The 21,609-nt window shown below is 36.1% G+C and overlaps 1 protein-coding gene across 2 annotated transcripts in view; it reads right to left on the reverse strand.

The window, feature by feature from the left end:
* The window catches only part of AP3B1 (adaptor related protein complex 3 subunit beta 1), a 155,869-nt gene that overhangs the window by 95,604 nt on the left and 38,656 nt on the right, over window positions 1–21,609 (reverse strand). For both annotated transcript variants that reach the window (XM_059836743.1, XM_059836742.1), the window contains exons 7-9: window positions 19,112–19,291; window positions 2,237–2,398; window positions 20–117 (exon numbers count right to left, since the gene is read on the reverse strand). In XM_059836743.1, coding sequence (XP_059692726.1) covers window positions 20–117; window positions 2,237–2,398; window positions 19,112–19,291 — 440 coding nt within the window. The remainder of the gene's footprint in view (window positions 1–19; window positions 118–2,236; window positions 2,399–19,111; window positions 19,292–21,609) is intronic.

Raw genomic sequence — 21,609 nt, forward strand, 5'->3', positions numbered from 1 at the left:
AAGTATGGACTTGACCTACCTGTTACTACGGAGTAAACGCACCAATGACTTGGAAACAATACCAGCTTCAGATTTTGGTGCCAAATGCCAGTAAAGCTGGGCAACTGCCATTACCACCTAAAGGAAGAACATTCAGACCAGCACATTAACTTCAAATCATCATTCCTATCTACCACATTTGCTTCAGACCTGCAGGACTACCAACTCACTCTTCTTCAGAAAGCAAAGTGCACACCTGTGGTCTTTGAAATCAGCAAAGCAGACTGAGGAAGAATGCTGGAATAAATATATTTTTACTAATTAAGTACCTTTACTCCCTCCCAGTATTTATTGTATGCTATCATAAATAGAAGGTCAAAGAAATAGGGACAAAGACAAAAAGCATGAGGTAATTTAAATCACAAACATAGTGATCCTTGATAAATCAGTATTGCTAACATCAGCTGTACAAAGTAATGAAGAAATATTCTTTACAAGTTTTTCTAATGTGCTTTTCCTTTATTACTACAGGTTCAGTATCACCTTTTATCTAGTCTCCACTCAAAACCTTTCATTCTATTATGTAATTTATAAAACAACAGCTGTCTTTACTGGAAAATTTTAAAGTATCAAATCCAATAGAAAGTAAAAGCTACAGAGGTGTATACCAATATCCAGGCCAACAAAATTCAGAAGACTGAGACATAAGCAAATCGAAACCCATTTTTTTCTTCTCCGATTTTCTCATAAATAAAAGACAAAATACGATCTTTATGCTAGTGAGAGTCATGTCACAACCTTTCCTACACCAGTGTCATGATGAACTCTCTGTTTCAAATAAAACAAATCATAGAGACTCCAAGTAAAGCCCTCAAAGTTACACTTCACTTGGTATCTTAAATCCTAGTACCAATGAAAGAAAAATTATTATTCAACAATTAAAAGCAATTAAAAACATTTAAAGCCAGGAAACAACTTTAAGATTTTTAGCAACATACCACAAGTATCTTTTACTGCTGACAAAAAACAGCAAGGTCCTATGGAAAGCCACTAATTTAACTAATTGTAGGTAAATTCTGCGAATAGTATGAATAACCCCATAGCAGCAATTCAAAGTAGCATAATTTTGATAGCACCTTCCAAAATGCAGGTTAACATCTCAGTTAACTTTATAGCAGAATGTTAAATATCATAAGTGTTACAATCAATACCATATCTAATACAGAAAATTATTTATGGAATGAGGGCAATAACTAACTGAACCTCTTAGCGAAGTGAGATGGCAAACATATCAATGATGCTTGTTCTTTGCATGAAATTAAGAAGTATCACAGACATTGTACAGTGATTTTTAGCAAAAAGTTGTAAAAATTTAATCAACTTGTTTCCAAAGTCTGCTGGGCTGACAGATCATAAATGATTTTGAGAAGAGTCAGACTCATGAGTTAAAATCTCAAAGTATGTTTCAATGGACAACTATAACCTCATCTATTTAGCTTATTAAAAATAGGTAGCAAGGTAACTTAATTGTGGTGGACTGTTTTTGCAGTGATATGAATATGCACTATCATTGGAAGACTTCTCTCAAAAGACATATAGTCCTAATTAACATGACAATCTCAGGTTAGAAAGTTAATATTCTGTGATCTGATTAACATCACAATGATTCACCATGAGCATGGCTTTTTCCAGTTCTAAAAAGTTACTTGTATTTCAAAATCTCATGGAAATAATCTAGCATACCATTCTTAAAATGCCGTATCTATCCTGGAACCCTGCCAGGGCAACAGCCCTAGAAATGTGGTGTATAATTATCTACTTTTAAAATATGAGACTCAAAAGAAAGAACAAATCAATGAATCAATAACAAGTATGATTTTCTTTGTAGATCTGTTCCATAAAACTGTACCTATAAACTATACCAGTTTGTGCCATCCTAACTGTTGAGTTTTAGCATCAAGAGCTACCTCTGGTAGAGTCATCACATGCCATGTAAGTTGGATTCAAATGCTCCCATACTTTTTTCTGGTATTCTGTTTGTCTGTATTATTTGGAGCACATACCACAATCAGTTTACGTGTTTTACTTACAACCTATGGTAAATTCAAAATAGATACATCACACTTCTCTTAGAGTAACTAAAGGGTATTTCCACCAATTTTAAAGAAGTGTAGACTTTACTCTTCAATCTTTTACATTTTTAAAAAATTACATTATTTTTGATTTAACATTTTAATCAAAAAGGAATTTGTCATACAGCAGCATTTCGGCTCTGAAGCAGGGGCTTTGTATTTCGTAACAGCAGCCTGTGATCCGGGTCCATAGTATAGATGGTTTTCAACTTCTGATCCTTCTCTTTCTGTTCTTCATCAGATTCATAGAAATTATTTTCACAATATTCATCCACCACTTCATCAACCTATCAAAAGACAAAATGACAAGGACATACACAGAATATTTGAATCAACAGATTTTATTCATTAAGGAAGTAACGTACAGCACCACAGTTTCATGCAAGATTCATATATGTTTTTTAAAAATAGCTTTTGGCTTTTCTACCTATTTGCTCTAAACAGTACATGCACTGACACGATAAACACATTAACAATATAAGCAATATTTCCTTAGAAATACGTTGTGCTGACATATGAAACATCTTTAGTATTATTCAACAAACTATTTTAGGTATTTTTTGGACTTAAAGCCTATGATCCAAAGTTGGTATTTCTAGAAAATAACTTGAAATTAAAATAATATATAGGTCTTCAGAAAACTTGGAAAGACTGCATGCCTGGGTCAAAATTCAGGTGTAGTGAAAGAATCCACAAAAATGTCTTTAGTAAAGGTAGGAGGATGGGGGGGGGGAGGAAAGAAGTGACAATGACTTAAAACCATCATTCTATTCTGGTTTTTATTACAATTTGGACAGACACTGAACTTTTTTTTAAGAAGAAGAAATATGAAGGGAAGCTTCACTATTTGATGCCAATTTTGCTCTCACTGTTTTACAGGATGCCTAGCAAACTCATAGATATTTTATGCAATAGCAACTTAAGTACTTTAATTTCCTTACTTATCTTCCCACAATCCTTTGTGGGAGTCACATTTTAAACTATAAACTCAGGATGCTGTATCAAGTCCAGTGGTAACTGAATTCCTCCCTTGCCTACAGGACAGGCAATGTGAAAGGAAATTTCCCGATCCCACTGCATCACAACCTGCACTGAAGAAGCTTCCTCTAACAGGAGGAGGATAATTCAATCTTCATTGATTCAGTCTTCAATATCCTTGCTTTGACTGCTAACAGCCATGCAGATCAGTACTATTGAATTCAATATGAATATTGAGTTTGAAACAGTATTTAACTCATTAATAACTGTTACAAAGAAAGCAGCTTGAGCTCTCACATTTCTGACTCCTTTTTTTAAGAATTATTTGTTTGGAACATACTTGGAGCAGCAGAGCTCCAATAAAAAGCAGCATATGCTCTTATGAAAACACTTCTATTTTAAATCTGATTAAGGTCCTTCGTCGTACCCCAACTGTCACCCTGATTTTTTTAAGATTTTCTAAGCCTTCTAATGTTTACATTCTGGTAGCAAACTTTCCCACACATTTTCTGTAAATAACTTATTGTTTTGCATTCTTTTATGGAAGAAGAGAAATTTGATAAACTGTTAGTTTGTCCAGTGCCATTGGAGAGGTGGCACGTTCACCCTCCAGTCCACTGTCACTTTTAGAAAGCTGTAAATGTTAGAGTCAGAAAATAAACTTCCCTTTTCTTCACCTTGAGAGCAGCAGTGTGTGCGCTCGCGTTGTTTCATATTCTATAGTGACACCCAACAGCAGAAACATGAGATGATCTTCTCATAATCGTGTATTTTATTGTAATTTTAAAATATTACTCTCTTCTTAGATCTGCTAAGATCTGGTAGGAAATAATTATGCTCCAAACAAAGATGATGACAATACCAAGGAAATTATTTTAATGAACTGAAATTAATCAAAATCAGATAGATGGACTCCTAATTATTTAGAATCTGTAGTCAAAAGGACCCACTAAGACAGAGGATATGTAACACTGCATGATTTGCACATTGTCATGGACAGGAAAGCAAAGTATTATGCAAAAGAGTCAGAAGACTACACTAAAAACCTGCAACTCCTTTGTGTACAAGGTTTGTAACAAGAATTCTTATTTCAAATTCTATTAATCATCCCACATGGAGAACAGTTACCAGACAATGTGAAAACAATCACAAAAAAACCCTAAAAGCTTCAAGCTGACCTACTGACTGTATTCAATGCCAAAATGATACAAGTGTAAGTTCAGAATCATAGCATTATTTGGGTTGGAAAAGACCTTTCAGCTCACATAGTCCAATCGTTAACCCAGCACTGCCAAATTCACCACTAAATCATGTCCTGAATTGCCATGTCTACAAGTCCTTTAAATATCTCTAGGGGTGCTGACTCTACCCTTTCCCCAGGCAGCCCATTCCAGGGCTTGACAACTCTCACTGAAAAAATTCTTTCCAATATCCAATCTAAATCCCCTCTGGTGCAACTTGAGGCCATATCCTCTTGTCATGTTGCTTTACCCTGACCCAGCTGCAAACTCCTTTCAGGTTATTGCAAAGAGTGATAAGGTCACCACTGAGCCTCCTTTTCTCCCAGCCCCTCACAGGAGTTGTGCTCCAGACTCTTCGCCAGCTCAGTTGCCCTTCTCTGGAACTGTTCCAGGACTTCACTGTCTTTTCTATCATGAGGGGCCCAGAACTGGACACAGGATTCCAGGTGTGGCCTCACCAGTACAGGGGGACAATCCCTGCCCTGCTCCTGCTGGCCACACCATGGCTGATCCAGGCCAGGATGCCACTGGCCTTCTTGGCTACCTGGGCACACCCTGGCTCATGTTCAGCTGCTGTCACCAGCACCCCCCCAGCTCCTTTCCAGCCACTCTGCCCCAGCCTGTGGAGCTGCCTGGGGTTGTTGTGACCCAGGGACAGGACCAGCACTGGGCCTTGTTGAACCTCACACCATTGGCCCCAGCCATGATCCAGCCTGTCCAGATCCCTCTGCAGAGCCTTCCTGCCCTCCAGCAGATCAGCACTCCCACCCAGCTTGGTGTCACCTGCAAACTGATTGAGAATGCACTCGATCCCCTTGTTCAGGTCATCAATGAGGGCATTAAACAAGACTGGCCCCAGCAGTGAGCCCTATGGAAAAGCACAGGTTAACAGCCACCAGCTGGATATAACTCCATACACCACCATTCCTCTCTGGGCCTGGCCATCCAGCGACTCCTTTAACCAGCAAAGCATACATGCATCCAAGCAACGGGCTGCCAGTTTCTCCAGGATAATGCAGTAGGAATTATTTTCAAAGGCTTTACTAAAGTCCAGTTTGACAACATTCACAGCCCTTCCCTCATCTACTGAGTGGGCCACTCCGATTATATAGGAGCTTAAGTTTGTCAAGCAGGACCTCCCTTTCACAAACCCATGCTGGCTAGGCCTGATGCTCAGGTTGTTCCACATGTAAGACATAACAGCACTCAAGGTGACCTGCTCCATCCGTATCCTTACTCACCACTGAGGTCAAGCTGACAATCTTGACAGTTTCTCAGATCTACACTTGAACCCTCTGTGTAGATGGGTGTCATATTTGCCAACCTCCAATGAACTGGGATTTTCATGGTTAACCAGGACTGTTGCTAAATGATGGAATGTGGCTCAGGCTCCGGCTTCTTCAGTACCCATGGGTGGATGCTATGTGCCCCACAGATGTGTGTGTAAGTGGTGTAGAACACTATTTCCCATTGGATCATGGGGGCTTCATTCTCCTCCTTATCCTCTCTGTCTTATAGATCAAGGGCTGAGTACCTCGAGAACAATTGGTTTTACAATTACTGCTCTCTTCACTTCAGAAAAGGCACCTCAGTCTTTTCCTTAACCTTAATATTTATTTCCCCCTGCAGTTTTGCTGGAGCACCTTCTTACTTCTCTGACAATGAAAAGCTCTGGCATTTTGTCATCACAGTGGCCCAGAGAGCCTCCAAAAATCATACCCCATCACCCACCAGTCCTCCTCTGCTCACAAACAACAGTTCCAGTAGGGCGCCCTACCTCGTTGACACTCTGACCTGCTGTGTCACGGCATTATCTTCCAGGAACCTCCTGGACTATTTCCTCTCCACTGTATTGTATTTTCAGCAGGCATCTGGTAAATTGAAAATGAAGACTATCGACTGTGAGACATTGCTCACCTGCCCACAGTCTATTTCATCTGCCTCTTCAACATTTCTTTCATCTTCCTCTTCCAACTAACTCAGAAGGCTGCATTTACCTGAGTAAGCAAGTCTGTTTTGCGATGCACTAGGTTATTCTTATAATTTCTGCTATCACTGCATAGCTTATTTCTAGAGAGAACACAAGTCTAGGATTCTCTTCACTCATTCCAAGACTAGGCAGAAAATCTGAAACTGAACTCAGACACAAAAAATTACTGCCAAAATTTCACACCACCCAGGTGAAACCTCATCTTAAGACATCTAGCTGAATTGGTGCTCTGTCCCCAGATAAACCTTGCAGTACAAGTACTGAAGCCTGTACTAAAGAAAGAGATTGGGACAAGCAGTAATTCTTTTCTGAAGTGGCAGAGAACCAGCTTCAGGGGGGCAAGCACGAGCAAAGCCTTTTGGTTCTAACATAAGGGGAAAGCTTTGCGCAGAGATCTTAGAAAGCACCTCCATGCTCAACAATAGTGCTGTAGTGTTCTGGAGAAGAAAAGCGACCTGAGTAGCATTACACTGATGCTAGGCCTACATCTTGAATTTCAATCAGAAAAAGAAGGCATGAGTAGGATATAATGGAGATATAAATACTATTAACATACTTTTTCCTGCTAGCAGAAGACTGAAAGTAAGACTCTTACACTGGAAGATGAAAGTCTTCCTGTTTCAACTATTAATTTAACTCTTTAACTAATTAATTAACTATTGAGTCAACAACTGACAGATGATTTCCTATGCACTTATTCTCCAATCTTCACTATCTATAGTGCACTACACTAGACTGTGGAATATGCTTCTCCACACATCCCTGAAGAAATGCTAAATATGGGCAACATACAAATTTTACTTTCACAGATGTCTAATTAGAACTCAAACTGATGATAACCAGTACATATTAGCAACTTTATCAGAAATAAAACCAATCCTCTAATCCTTTTTGACAACAGAGAGATAGCATGAGCATTCTGGGAGTAGATTCAAATGTTCCAATGCTTTCTGTTGTCATTTCAATCCCTTTAGAAGCAGTTTCACAGCTGATTTAAGACTAATCAGTCCAACGTAAATTTATTGTTTTGTTTGCTTTTTTGAAAGGATGTTTTATTTTCACCAAGACCAGTAAAATGATCTCTCTGACCCTGTGGTCATAGGACACTAGAACTACTGGATTTCCAAAAGCAGTAGGTGGTAGAGGGAGAACAGAAGAGTGGCAGTTGTTAGTTAAACTGCATTAAATACACTTAACTGTTTGTAGTAGCACATGACTTAATTGTGCAGTTAACAGCTTTTCTAAATTGCAAAATGACTAAAAAGTTCAGAGCCCTGGGAGAATAAAATTATTAAAAACTGAGACCATAGTATTCCAGACTGCAATTTACAAATAGACTCCGTGCATTCCCATCTACTATGATTTATTCAGAGCAGAGAAGTGAGTATTTTAGTGTGGAAGAACATGCATAATTCTTTTTTATGTTATTCCAGACATACAATTCAGGGACATCTTCATAAAGTATTAACAGCTTAAATGAAGAATCAGACAGATAGAAAGTTCCATTAGCCTTTTTTAAAAGTCACTAAGTAAATGAGCTAACATTTAACTACGATTTTGCTACAAGTTACATTTAATATGGCATAAAAGTTGAGAATGTGACTTCTATTTAGGGTAAAATACTACATTTGTAGTATCAAGTGAATACTACAATTACCTCCAAACAGAGCTTCACACACCCATGCAGTGAGTTAAAACAAAGCTTCAATGATATCCAAAGCATAAATACACAGTATTTTCCCACTTTGCCAGCCTTACCTCTATCTTGTACTGAAAAAACTATTCAAATATTTGCATTCCTTGGTTAGGTATAAATGATTTGAAGCTACAAATTTCAGTTTCTCTCCCCAGTTTCATACAGAAATATACTCACAGCTTTCTTTTGATGCCTGTAGCAAAATCTTTGGCAAACAAGATTATCTTCCAGAGACTGTTCTAGTATTTCCAAGAACTGTTCTTAAGCGAGTTTTGGATTAGCTATATTTTGAAAGTAAGAAGAATTTTGGCACTAATCACTATTTGGTGACTGACTGCAATACCACAAACTACTTTAGCCCACCAAGATCAGTAATCAACTGCTGTATGAAGAACAGTTTCCTCAAAAAGGGAAAACAGTGGATAATCTATGAATGGTTTGCTTCTTAAAGCATTAATGCATTACGTAAGATAGATCTGAAATTTTGATGCTGTATGTGAACATGTCTACCTAAATCCTTCCACATGCTTTATAGATGAGTTTCAGCACACCAGAACAAACATGTTGTTGCTCTGTAATTAGCTGTGAGAAGTTTTTGACAGAAGAGCGGACTTCAACCAATCACACCTGTTAACAGACACAAGCTAGTAGAAGTATTCATCTTCTCCACAACAGCAAAACCTTGAATACAATTCAGGTTTGTCAGCAGAGATAAAGCTTGACAAAAATTGTTAGAGGTCTTAAAAAAAGGGACAATCTCACATGATAAAAACGCTTCAGACAACAAAGTGTAACGAACATAATTTGCAGCCTGGCTGGAGAGAGGCTTTGGAAGGCACAAGCAAAGTTTGATAAGTTTGGCTTATTAAGCTAAAAGAAGTTGAAGAGATAAAGAATAAAGGGACCAGATCCTCTGCTCCATAAGTAATAGTTTTCTTTCAAGTACTAAACAGCCAGCAAAAAGTATACTCACTCATTCTAAGGTAAGCTGCAATTTATACAGTTGTGTGATAAAAACTTCTGCTACTGTGAATAGACTGATAGAACCTAGTAGTGACTCTGATGTCCCTGTAGAAGGAAGGAAGTATTTCAAATCCGAAGTGTAAGCCTCTAGTGCCATTTTATGCTTCCTTGAACATGAAAAAAAAAATCTGCATGGATCCGGGAAGACTCTGAAGGTATGGAGCCTACAGGAAATCTATAAAAACTGAAGACTAGGAAAGGCATTTTGTAGCATTTTGAACAACACTGGACACCCAGACATACTACAGAATTATCATATCCTAGTCTGTCTAAAGGTTAAAATTTTCAGATACTTAGCCTTCCATAGGACAAAATTATCCAGTAATACTAAAAATATTTTCCTGTTTAAAAATAATTACTGAAACATTTTCTTGTTACATTGAAAGAAAACAATTTTTAACACCTACCAAACTCGTGATGCTCATGTGTTAAGAACCATTGGAAAGGAACAGGCTGGGGATTACAAGACAAATAAGAAACTGGGTCACAGAACCACGATGCATGTTACAAACAGAAATTATTACAAACCGTGCCTATTCCTGAATGGACAGAAAGCTGGTGTCTTTGCTTTCTGTAGACCGGAACAGTGTGTTCTGTGTGGTCTTGGACACAATACATTTACAGCTTTCAGCAACAAAGGTACTTAAAAGTGAATAAGAATTTTAGAAACTTAATTTATGCCTTCTACCTCACAGAATATAAAAATATTCAGGTAATGAACTAGTGGTCTGGCATATGACATGTCTTTTATCGAAGAAGAATTTGTAAGAAGGCTTCCTGAACAAATAGGCAGTCATAGGACCTCCAGAATGCAATGATTAAGAAGTGCACATTATAAATAATATAACACACAGTCTATATTATATATACAAAGTATCAATACAAAATTATCACATTACCTGACATTGCATTCTGTCAGTCTTGAAAAGACTAGACCTATTGCTCCTATGCAAGTCTAAAAGCATTTTCACTTAGGTAAACAATGGAATGAAGAATCAATAGACTGCAAGATCACAGTTCTATTACTCCGATTTCCTTATACATTATAATTTTTACTTCAACTATAACCACAGTCTATTCATTACCATTTGGATAAAGAGGTCAGAAGTAAAATCTAAGGGTTTGGTTGGACTTGTAGAATTATGCAGATCTGAAGCCACTGAAACAGACTTGAACTTATACACTACCCTCTTTCAAGGACCACTTTTCAGATTACGACTCTATTCAAATGACTGTAACGGAATTGTACTGAAAATGTAATACAATAACATAATTACATAGAAGATAAAACATAATTCCAGTAAATTACAATGGAAACTTTAGTTTTGAAGTTTTGATAAGAGATTTGCACATTTTTGTGGATTCCACACATTTGTGGATTTTAAGAGTTGAGTTATACAAAGAGATAAACATGCTTTCAGTTAATAAAAATTGAAGTATTAATGGAAATTCCCAGGGAAACTTCGAGGCATTTTTCAGTAAAAGGACTTGTATTTCAAGTCAGCTTACCTTGTGATATTAACCTCTGGAGTTCCATGTTTCATACCCAGCAAAACATTTTTTTTATTTCTTAAGAAAAGCTAAATTTTATTGCAGCTAAGGAACACACAATAAAATTCTACTAGTTTGAGAAAATTTCATTTGCAATTCAAAAAAGCTCTCGCTATAAAAAACTTCTGATTTTTAAAACTAGTGAGCTTTGATACTTAAGCTACACAAAGGAACTAAGACACTTACTCAGTCTTGAGAATCCAACTAAGGCAGGAGAAATTTAACATTAAAGTATTTTCATTTACATAATTCTTAGCTTCCTTCAGCATATATAAAAGCTACATGATCAACAATACATAAATCAGGTTTTATCTGTAGTTTACTAATAATATTATCACCTATACAATACCCTGTATAATCCCATTCAGATGTACATGTTTATTTCATTCTAAAGAAAGCCCTACAATTTTCCAAAACAATATGAGTATGTAAACACATTTATTACCTGAAAAACTCTTCAAATCCTTCAACTCAGCCTTGCAGAGGCTTTTAAAAATTCGCTTAGCTAATAACATAACTAAATATAAACTTGAAAAGGTAATGAAATAAAAGCTTAATGAAAACTAAAAAAAACCTCCAACCATAAACATCCTTAAGAAAAATCCATATTCATGAGAATTTTATAGTACACCTCTGAGACAAGAGCATCACATGCATGGAAGTAGGGGTCTGAGGACCACTGAACATTAATTTTTTTGCCAGTATATCACAACTACAGTAACATCTCTGCTAAGTAATTTCATAGCAAACTGAAGGAGTGCTCATTCTCATTTCTCTAAGAAGCAGCAATTAAGTCTAGGACTGGTGTCTAAAAAAGGGGGCTGAGACTTAAATATGCTGCAGTAATGAACATTTTTCTTCAGCAACCTCAAATGTGCAATCGCTGTTGTAAAAGTCTTGTGACCCTTGCAGATAGAACTAAAACAATCCATTATGATTTTTAGATCACTGTCATTTATTCAAAACAGTTTCATACTCAAAACAGAAGTGAGATATAAAACACCTTAGTCTTACCAAGAAAAAAGCCTTCCTTTCAATTGTTTGGGTAAAAGGCACAATGACAATGGAAAGACTAACAGATGCAAAGCAAAAAATAGAAAAATATTTAGAGCATAAAAAAAAAAGAGAAAGAAAGTACAAGAAAGAACAGGAAGGGATAAATTAAACATTGCAGAATAAAATTAAGAAGGAGGAAAGGTGAAGAGAAGAAAAAGGATACCATTTGCTTCTAGCTAAAAGTTCACCTCTTTTTACTCTCAAATACAAAAATTACACTGGAATTTGGAATTTGCTTTCAGATGTTTGGTTAAATGTTTGACCTGTTTTTTGGGTTAAAATTTAGTATCAATTTAAGTATCTGAAAAGGCAGCACAAGACATCAAGATAGCAAGCAAATGTGAACCAACTGCCAAGCAAAAATATTCTTCCACAGGGTTGCAAAGTAAGTGAACCCTGAAGAAAACCAGTTAATTCCTAGTTAGTTTGGGACTGCAACCAGGAGAAGGGTACTACATGCTCTAGAATTAGTAGTCACCACCTCTCATGACTTATAGACAGGGTATGCAGGGACAGGGATGATCCCAGACCTTGAGAACTGCACATAACTCATGGTGGAGTTCCTGTACAGAACTGCCACTGCCACCAGCGCTCTCGCAGTCGTGACGGGCACATGACACGACACTCAAGGTTCATGTAGCAACAGCAGATTTTACAGAGCACAGTTCCCTTTCCATAGACCTTAAAAGCCCACGCGGCTGGTCCTGACTGGCTGAATTTGGTTGCCACCTGGCTAACTGGCCAATAGCTGTCTGTGTCCCTAATGTCCGAGACTGGTCCAGTTCTAATTAGGGTTATCTATGACCGTGAGGCCTCCAGGCCAGCTGTTAGCCAGGACAGCATTCCTCCTTTTCTACTGTTCTGAGTACACACCCACTTACACCAAACCATGTATACATCTTAAAGCAACTCAACCACCTTTCCTCTCAGAAAAAAATTACATGATTTTAAAAGATAAATTCAGTGAGAACATTTCCCATACATGGAAACATAGTCATACATTTACTTTCATTTTCATGTAGCTTTAGGACTGTTTACAGCTACTAAAATGTTTATCCAATATTAAATGATATCAGGACTACAGCCATAGCTCAATATGTTAATTAGGAGAGTCAAAATTTTAAAACACAAAATTACCCTAAATTGTTGAAGAATGACAACTATACTTGTACTTAGATTGGCAGTTTGAAAGGTGGCAGTTTGCTACCCTTAAAAAAGAGTCTGACATACTCATCTAAACATCATCAATAGCCATTAAATCCTGCATTACAGAATTTTTTCCCCTCCACTGTAAGTAAGTAAGTATGCAATGCCTAAATAAGCAAAGAAGCTGAAAGAATCTTAAAACATCTGCTGATTTACCTGAGTGGTATTCTCACAGTAACAACTGGTGGCATATTTATTCTTCTGGTAAACAGATATGTTGTTATAATTCAAGCCTCAGTTACCCCCACTCTTCTTGGTACATGGTACTGGCACTTTCCCAACCATAAAGTGCAACAAACTTGGGCGTATACTATCAAAGAGAAGAATGATCCAAATTGAATTTTCTTCACATTTACTATACCCTATGATCCTTCAGAGAGCTGCCATAACCAGCCAAGAATTCTACCTGATATTACAAACAGAAGAAATGTACAGGCTCAGACTCAGGAGCCTAAAGCTTTCTCAGAGCAGAGGTCTGATCTCAACATATGTTCCTCACACAGCAGATAAAGGTTTATTTTTGCAAATAGCTAAACAAGTTTATTTTAAAATTCTTCTAATTATCCAGAGAAAATCCTGGTACAATTATGAAAAGGAATTAACAGTTAACAAAAGTTACTAGACAGAGAGGTAATATTCTACTGACAGATGCCCAGAACAAAATTCATGAGTACTCTGACAACCAAGAAGGCGTCAAAATAATCTAACACAGTGTTCGTTTCATACAGTTTACATAATTTTCTATGACCGAGTAGCATTCAAAGGGCCAGAATTAAAACTTGAAACTTTAGTGGCTCATTAGATGATGGGGATCTGCCACATCTAATATTTAAATTAAAAATTATTAGCATTTACACAGTTGATACTTAGATTTCTATAAAAAAATATTTGTTTCCTTCTGATTAATTTTCATCTCCCTAAGTCAGAGAAAATTACCTAGACAGAGATAAAAAACAATTTTAACAACTTATTTGCAACAGATGGCTAGAATGCCTCTTACCCTATATACATACATAACAAAAAGAAACTCAGCCTGAGTCAAGAAGATGAGACTACATGGAACTGTATGGAAACATGGAAACTTTGCTGGTCAAGTTTGTGGGAAAACAAAGGGTTCCTTTCTTAGTTTGAGTTGATACACGTGTCCTAGAGAAACTGCCTACAGAGATTCTACTCACTGCTGCTGTTCCTGCAACTCTGTCATGGTACTAATAGAAACCACAGCAACACATTCTGCTGCAAAGACAAATGGCATTTTTATCTGCAGATTGTACTCCTGTTACACCAACAGTAAGTGCTGAGCAGCCACAAAGCAAAACAAATCAGGAAATTAACGTGCTCAAAGTTTAACCCTCTTGTCAGCTTTTCTTCTGCTGAAAAGCTTTTTTATCCAAACTTTCCACAATCAGCTTGAGGTAGTTTTTTTTGTTAAAAATCTATGCACTAAGTTATTCTCATCTTACTTATTGTGTATCTTACTAAGTAGGACACACAACAGAAAAAAATAAAAGTGATGTGATAGTAAAACAGCTAGCTAGTTTATTTTATGCCCCAAACACTTCACTAAATATCTTCAAATAAGTGAATCTAATATTAAACATGCACCCACCTGGCGCATATCTAAAAGAACCTGGTCAGAGAGTACTGCACTCTGATAAAAAGGGAAACAGTAACTGAATCCAGACTGCCCCAATTCACACTGAAGATTCTGATGGATATATTAAAAAAGGAAGAAATAAGCAGCATAAGACAACTTCACTGTAAACTAGTTTTCCTAATTTAATGTTTTGCTCTTAGCAGCCAGTTTAGGGTCAAGAGAATTCTCTGGTCTCCCTTTTAGGAGAATTCTTCCCTTTTAGGGCAGGGGAAAAAATAAAATAAAATTTAAAACCCAGCAAGAATATCACCTGGTATATTTACAAAGAAACTTCACTGAGATGACATGTTAAATAAGGAATACATACCATATAACGGTTAATTTTATCCTTAAAGATTGAATACTATTCTGAGTATTTCTTAAATATGCATCTATGCCTCCCTTCTGCAGAAGAGCATAATAAAACTTGTATATCCCCTACTGAGTTGGAAAACAAAAGAAGGAAAAGGCATATTCAGGCTGATTAATTATTAAATTATTATAAACATACAAAATACTTTTAAAGTATTTTAACGTGTTTCATTTTTACTGCTTTATCTAGGTAACCTAGTAAGCTGGAGGCTATTACCCTAAATACAACCCTCACTTCTGTTGTCAGCTTCTAAGCAGAGAATTTAGAAGTTTTATTAAGCTCTGCAGTAAACCAGCAGAACTGATTCAGGATGCTCATTACTGCTAACAAATTCTACAAAAGTAAAGGATAGACACTATTTTCTGCGTGCTGTGCTCGAAGCTTTATCCTTCACAATTACAGTTCCCTCAATGCAAAGCCCAACATAGAGAACAAGAAAAAAATAAAACATCTAAAGCAGTTTTAGATACTGCTCAGCTGTCTGAAGCAGCCATTAGACACTGAATTCCATCACACAAAACCATGACCTTTATGGCATACACTAAGAACTCATAACTAAAAGATATGAGAAAGTACTGCAAAAGCAGGAAACATAAAACATTTAACAAGAGAAAAAGAGATCACAGAACAGCTGAGGTCAGAAGGGACCTCAATATTTTGTCAGAACAATCAAGCAAAATAAATATTTTCAATCTGTTTCTTCCTGTAATTACTGAGAGCTGGGCTACTTTCCATGATTCATGCTTTTAGATACATAGACATTCAAACACTTCATGTTTTTCTCATACAAGTCCTTATTCTTTCAGATTGTTTTCTTCATGCTTAATTTCCCCTTCCATCCCTCCCAGCCCAACAATTATATCAAATTCTGAGCACTTGAAGCTGAGCAATACTTCAATAAATAATCCTAAAATGTAAGCCTGAGACATGATTCCTGTAACTGTATTAGTCTGTACATATCTGTAATATGTATATGTAATATAACTATATTACTTATCAGGAACTTCATAATGACTGAAGCTCATGATCAATCTGAATTCACCATTCTTTTCCAGTCCTTACTGAACACCAAGAAAGTTTATTTATGTAATCTTCAATTGTCTGAAATGAAGCTGAATGGCCCTGAGAGGCACACTTGCTTTGCAAGACTGCAGCTCCTAGCTCCATCTCGCACTATAGAAAGACTGTTGAAACTTCTGATCAAGTCACCAGTTTTCAGGAGTTGTCCTCCCAAATGTCACACAAGTTTGGTCGTAACTCTGTATACCAGGACAGCTGAAGTAGCTCCTACTTCCTGCAATCCTCAACTCCTTGCAGAAACAGGGATGGCTGAACAGCTTGAAAAACAGTTCCTGAACTGCTAGACTGCAACTCAATGTATTCATGAAAACTACCAAAAACATTATTTTACCCATCTTTATTTATTAGACTGCAAGCTGTTATGGTTCAGAAGGTATTTACAATGAGCTTGGCAGTCCCAACAACTTCTGCAACAAGGATAGGACAAAACATTTAAGCTGAAATGCATCACAGTTTTATCTGCTATCAAGTATTTTACTTCCCAGAAAACCTGGAATTGTTCTTAGCTGGTTTTAGTCCCAAGCAGGTATTTTTACTCCAGAATATGAGCATCTTCTCTCAGTAAGGCTAACACATGCTAAAACAGAATACATACAGTTCATATAGAAAAAAGGTTATTCTGAAACTGCTATTTGCATGTAACTACCCAAAAGGCACCCCCAAGTATTTTAAGACAAATAGGATAAACCAAGGACATTCTTCCTTACTTCATTCACAGTTAGAATTAAAAATAATACTCTTCGAAAAAGCTAGAAATAAGAATAAAAATCTAAGTATTCTTGGTTAATGGGTAATTGCAAAAATTTTAAACATATTACTTAAAAAAAGATCTTTCTCCATAACTGGTAAGGATTCAAAAAAATTTTTTAAATTTCTAAATGCTCAAGAAATCAGTTCCAAACATTACACCATTACTTGTTAGGAATTAGCTTAAGTGAAACAAAAGCAACATATGCTCCTCAAAAAGTAAGGGAAAATTTTACTGAATAAAAATGCAAATATGCATTTTAGCAGCCTTGAATTTATTAATCTGATAGGTTTAATTTCCATTTTCCTGCATCAGCTTTATTTATAAAGTGTCGTGCCCTATAAATATGCTGTTATTTTCTATAGTCAAGCACCCTCTTAACAAATCTTCTCATTAATATGTAAATTTAAAGTCAATCGGTCTTCTCCCTGACAGCGCCATGAATTCCTAGTGCACTGTATAATCGGCTTTGACTTGGCATCCACTATTTATCATCAAAGATGTCAGTTAGAAAAATTATGGAAAATGCACTGCAATTGATATGACTGCAATCTACTTTGTCAACACTTAATTGTTCCTCAAATCGTACATTTACATATAAACAGCCTAAATACTGATCCATAATGATGCAAATAAACTAAATTAAAAATCTCTTCTACTGCACAAGATGGCCTGTAGTATGATGAGTTCATTTAAGAACGTATTGACAAAGGCATGCATTTCAACTAGCAGCACAAAAAAATCTGCTAATTAAATTGCTGAGTAGGTAGACAAACTAAATTTAACACTGAAGATCTTGAAAGTAAAAACAAAGTGTTATTAATACTATACTACTGATGACTAATTTACGGTTGGCACAGGCAGTATTTTCACACAAATCTTTCACGTTACTAGAGCAGAAGCCATAGCAGCAAATGTCATCCATCCAGTTTCAGTGAAAAAAGATTTAAAAAACCCAAATCCCATCAAGAACTCCAACCTCTCAGTCAAAGACAGGAGGTCATTCTCCTCTTCAACTTTCCTTTTGTCCAATTACAGACTAAAACTGGTTGAAACATATTGTGGGACTGTAGCTTAAGGTAAAGCAGATTATCAATTTTGATTCTCTTTAAATGTCAGAGAGGAGAATGCAAGTTGCCTTCTCCCATGTAACATTAGGAAAACATATAACTTAAATGTCTATTTTCTAAAAATACTTTCCTTATTTTAAACAATATTATGGGAAGATATGTTCTTACAACCAATTTACTTTCCATAAGAAAGGAAAAAGGGTGTTTCAGAATCTAACTAGTAGCCCATACAAATGATTCTACTTCAGACATTTTTGCTATATTCATTATAATCCCTGTTTTTTAAGAAGTTAATATAATCATAAACTAAATCAGACTGAACTGTTTATCCAAATATATCTCCATGTAATTATTTTCACACAATAAATTAAACATATTTTAACACAGAATGGTGCCGCATTTCCATTTTTTTCCCAGGCAAAGGATATTAAAACAGTTTAAAAGAACTCAGTGATAGTGATAGTTGGTGTCATTCCCTATTCCAATGCTGAAAAAGGGAATCTTAAAAAAATTGTTAATGTGCTACTTATAAATGACAATAATCTGCACTAAAATGTACATTTTTAAACATGGATGAGTTTCCAATTAAATGGTAAAACTTAACAGTAGTAACATCCCCAAGCCTTTAATAAACACAAACAACCAGACTTGTAGAGAAATTTTAAACAGTTCTTTCCAGAAGTAATCTTTTAATTTAAAATGTTTCAGAGTTAGATGCTATTGAAACAACGTTAAAGCACACATTTCTGGAGCTGTGCCCTTTTTACCGTAAGAAGTGACAGAATTTGTGTCTTGAACAACCTGTTTTTATAAATTTTTTGAAGAATACTCATATTTACACAATATAAATGAAAATAACCACCTCATTTTTTACATTTCACATTTTTAATACATACGTTTAAATCTTCACACAGTGCCTCAGCACATTAACAAAGCCTAAACAAGTAGTGTAATGTTTGTTATGCAGTGATACTGGGTATCTGCAATATAAGTAGAGTCCACCCAGTTTCAGGACAGAATGGCAAACATTTCTGATTTTGACTCAAGTAAAATTGTCTAAAGCAGAAAGCAACATGGCTCAAAGACCCACAGAAAAAGGAATCTCTCTGCTACCCATGGGATGTACCATGGGTGAATAAGAAAAGGTTATACTCTGGAAGGAGAATTCTCAGGCTCTGAAGAAAGGCAGATGCCTTGTGTTAGTGAAATTTTAGAGAGCTGACTTATGTAATTGATCTCTGCTTTTACTAAGGTCTCCATAGAAATGCATCTTAAAAGACTAAGTACATCCAACAATGGAAATAACTCAGAATGCAGGCTCACAACAGTAATTTAAGAAGTTGCAAACTTACCTTCCATGGACTTAAAAACTGAGTACGCGCATACCGAGTTAACATGTGGATTATAACAACTTGACCCCACTCTTCCACATCAACCAGCAAGTTACAGAGCTTTCGGTAGTTCTTGTGAATCAGATCTATTCTATCTGGACACACTTCCTCAAATGCCATCACCACACTCCCAGCTACCAGCTAGAAAACAAAATATAATCCAGAAGGTCAGTATTAGGTATACAGTTAGACCACAAGTGAGAATCAGAATTAATACTAGCAATTATCAACAATTTCAAATTATTTCTATTCAGCAAAAACAAACAAAACAACAACAACAAAAAAGTAAACCCACAGAAATGGTATCTTATTTAAAATAGAATTGGGTTAAGGTTATTAGAACAGAGAAAACACTTGCTGTTTCTATTGCAGACATAAATCTTAGCTCCCAGCCCTGAAGACACAGTGCAATGTAAGCATAATTTTTTTTTCTTACAGATTTAGCTTCCAAATAAATTAACAGAGAACTTGCAATTAACTCAGAAGTAACAGGAAACAACACAAAGTAAAACATATGCCCAGCAAGATCTTTTGGGATTCTATCAACACTGGCCTGGTCGAAGTAAAGAACTGGGCCAAGTTCCCTGGGCATTACTGGAATTCAAACTTCTCTCTCAATATGGCAAAATTAACTGTCACAGAAAATTTTATACTGAGAGTTTCATGAACACACTCCTCCCCCCCAATAATTTATGCATGTTGTTTAGCACTTCCTTAACAGTTACATAATTGAAGGAATGCATCATTTATATCCTGCTATGTTCTCACACAATTTTTTGCCTTCATAAGAAACATGTCTTTATTCAGGCATAAAAGATCATCATGCTATGACTACAGAACAGCTTTGTTTTTACGAGCAAATTAAATACATTATCAACATTCTAACACCTCAAGGATTGCTGAAACCTTCTGCCTCGGTATTTTCTTTCAAAATAATGGGAGGAAATATATATTGGAGCTCCAGTTAAATTTCTGTCAGCAGGTTACTCTTAACTGCAAGAAAAGATCAAAAGCTGACCATGTCTTACAAGGACATATAATTGTGTGCCTAAGATTAGTGTTCTTTCTCTTCTAATTGCTTTAATTAAGATTTGTTTTGTGTCAGAGTACATGTTAAGTCAAATAACTAAAATGATGGTACTTTATATGAAGCAGCTGATATGTATGCAGTTAGCATGCATGCAGTATAGCCTTCTGGCAGCAAATTAATGTCATATTCTATCTGAGCACTAGGGATCTGCATTTCAACCTCTATAATTTCCCCAATGACTTAAAGTAAGCAATTAAATAGAAGTGCGGTTTATTGAAACGGTACTTTTTGAGAAATATTAAATACAATGATATTCATATGTTACATTTTTCTCCCTGTATTTGGTTGACATGTGGTTTATTAGTATGCGCTCAACACTACAATTGAAAGAAAACAGCTCAAAAGATAGTCTTGCTATTATGCTAAACAAGTCTCAGGCTCTGAGGGGATTTTATGAATTACGAATGAGAATAAACGTGAAGTTGCATTTATTGTCTCCAGCCTCATCCACATACTGGTACCTGCTGGTCCCACCAAGGATGCAACTCATTCCAGGGAACAAAATCCGATTATTTGATAGAGCTAAATACACTTTACATCTAAAACAATTTGCTGTATCATAAAAACAAAAGTTCTTTCTTTTAATCTGTTGTTATACTAAACTTTCTTCTTAATAATGTGATGCATCAGTAACCTATCTGTAACTAAAAACTGTGGAGAGTTGATACTAAAATGGGTGTTCAAAGCTCAGCAGAAGGCAGTGGTTATTCCCAGACCTGTCCTGAGCAGGTATTCATTAAGGCCACAGAAGCTGTGAGGTTTTCCCACTGGAAAAGTGCAAAGTCCTTTTATCAGAATGCAGAACTCTCAACTACAGTTAAGGTCAGCTTACAGAGGACAATAGACTTGAAGTTTTAGAACAAAGAGGTAATACTTACAGACCACACAGAGAGACTTTGTAGGTTACTGTTTCATATTAGAGACAAGAGAGATTGACACTATCAGTTTATAACTACCAGAATTGTCTCAGTCTAATGGTTAAAAATACCGTTTTAGGTTCATAGGTGAAGGCTGACACAGATTTCCAACAGTAATGCTAAAGAGAGTACCCTTGTCTTTTACTACTAGTAGTTCAGTACACACATTTTGCTGTATTTCTTTTTCATTTGGATTTGCTTTAGCTTGAAAACTGACAAAAATACATATAACACTAATTCGGATAATTTAAAACTGAGAATATATCCTATAAACACTGCTGGCTTTTTAAAAGCTTAGTTAGTATGAATAAAACAAAACAACTTATTACAAAGAAAGAGTCAAAATGGAATACAGGAATTCAAAACAATTACTTATTTCAAATTACATCTATCTCCTACTCAAGTTTACAATGACCATGCTGTCACTTGTGAACACTTAAAAGAAATTAGTA

This window comes from Haemorhous mexicanus, chromosome Z (genome assembly GCF_027477595.1).
Source record: "Haemorhous mexicanus isolate bHaeMex1 chromosome Z, bHaeMex1.pri, whole genome shotgun sequence".
Classification (NCBI taxonomy): Eukaryota; Metazoa; Chordata; class Aves; order Passeriformes; family Fringillidae; genus Haemorhous; species Haemorhous mexicanus.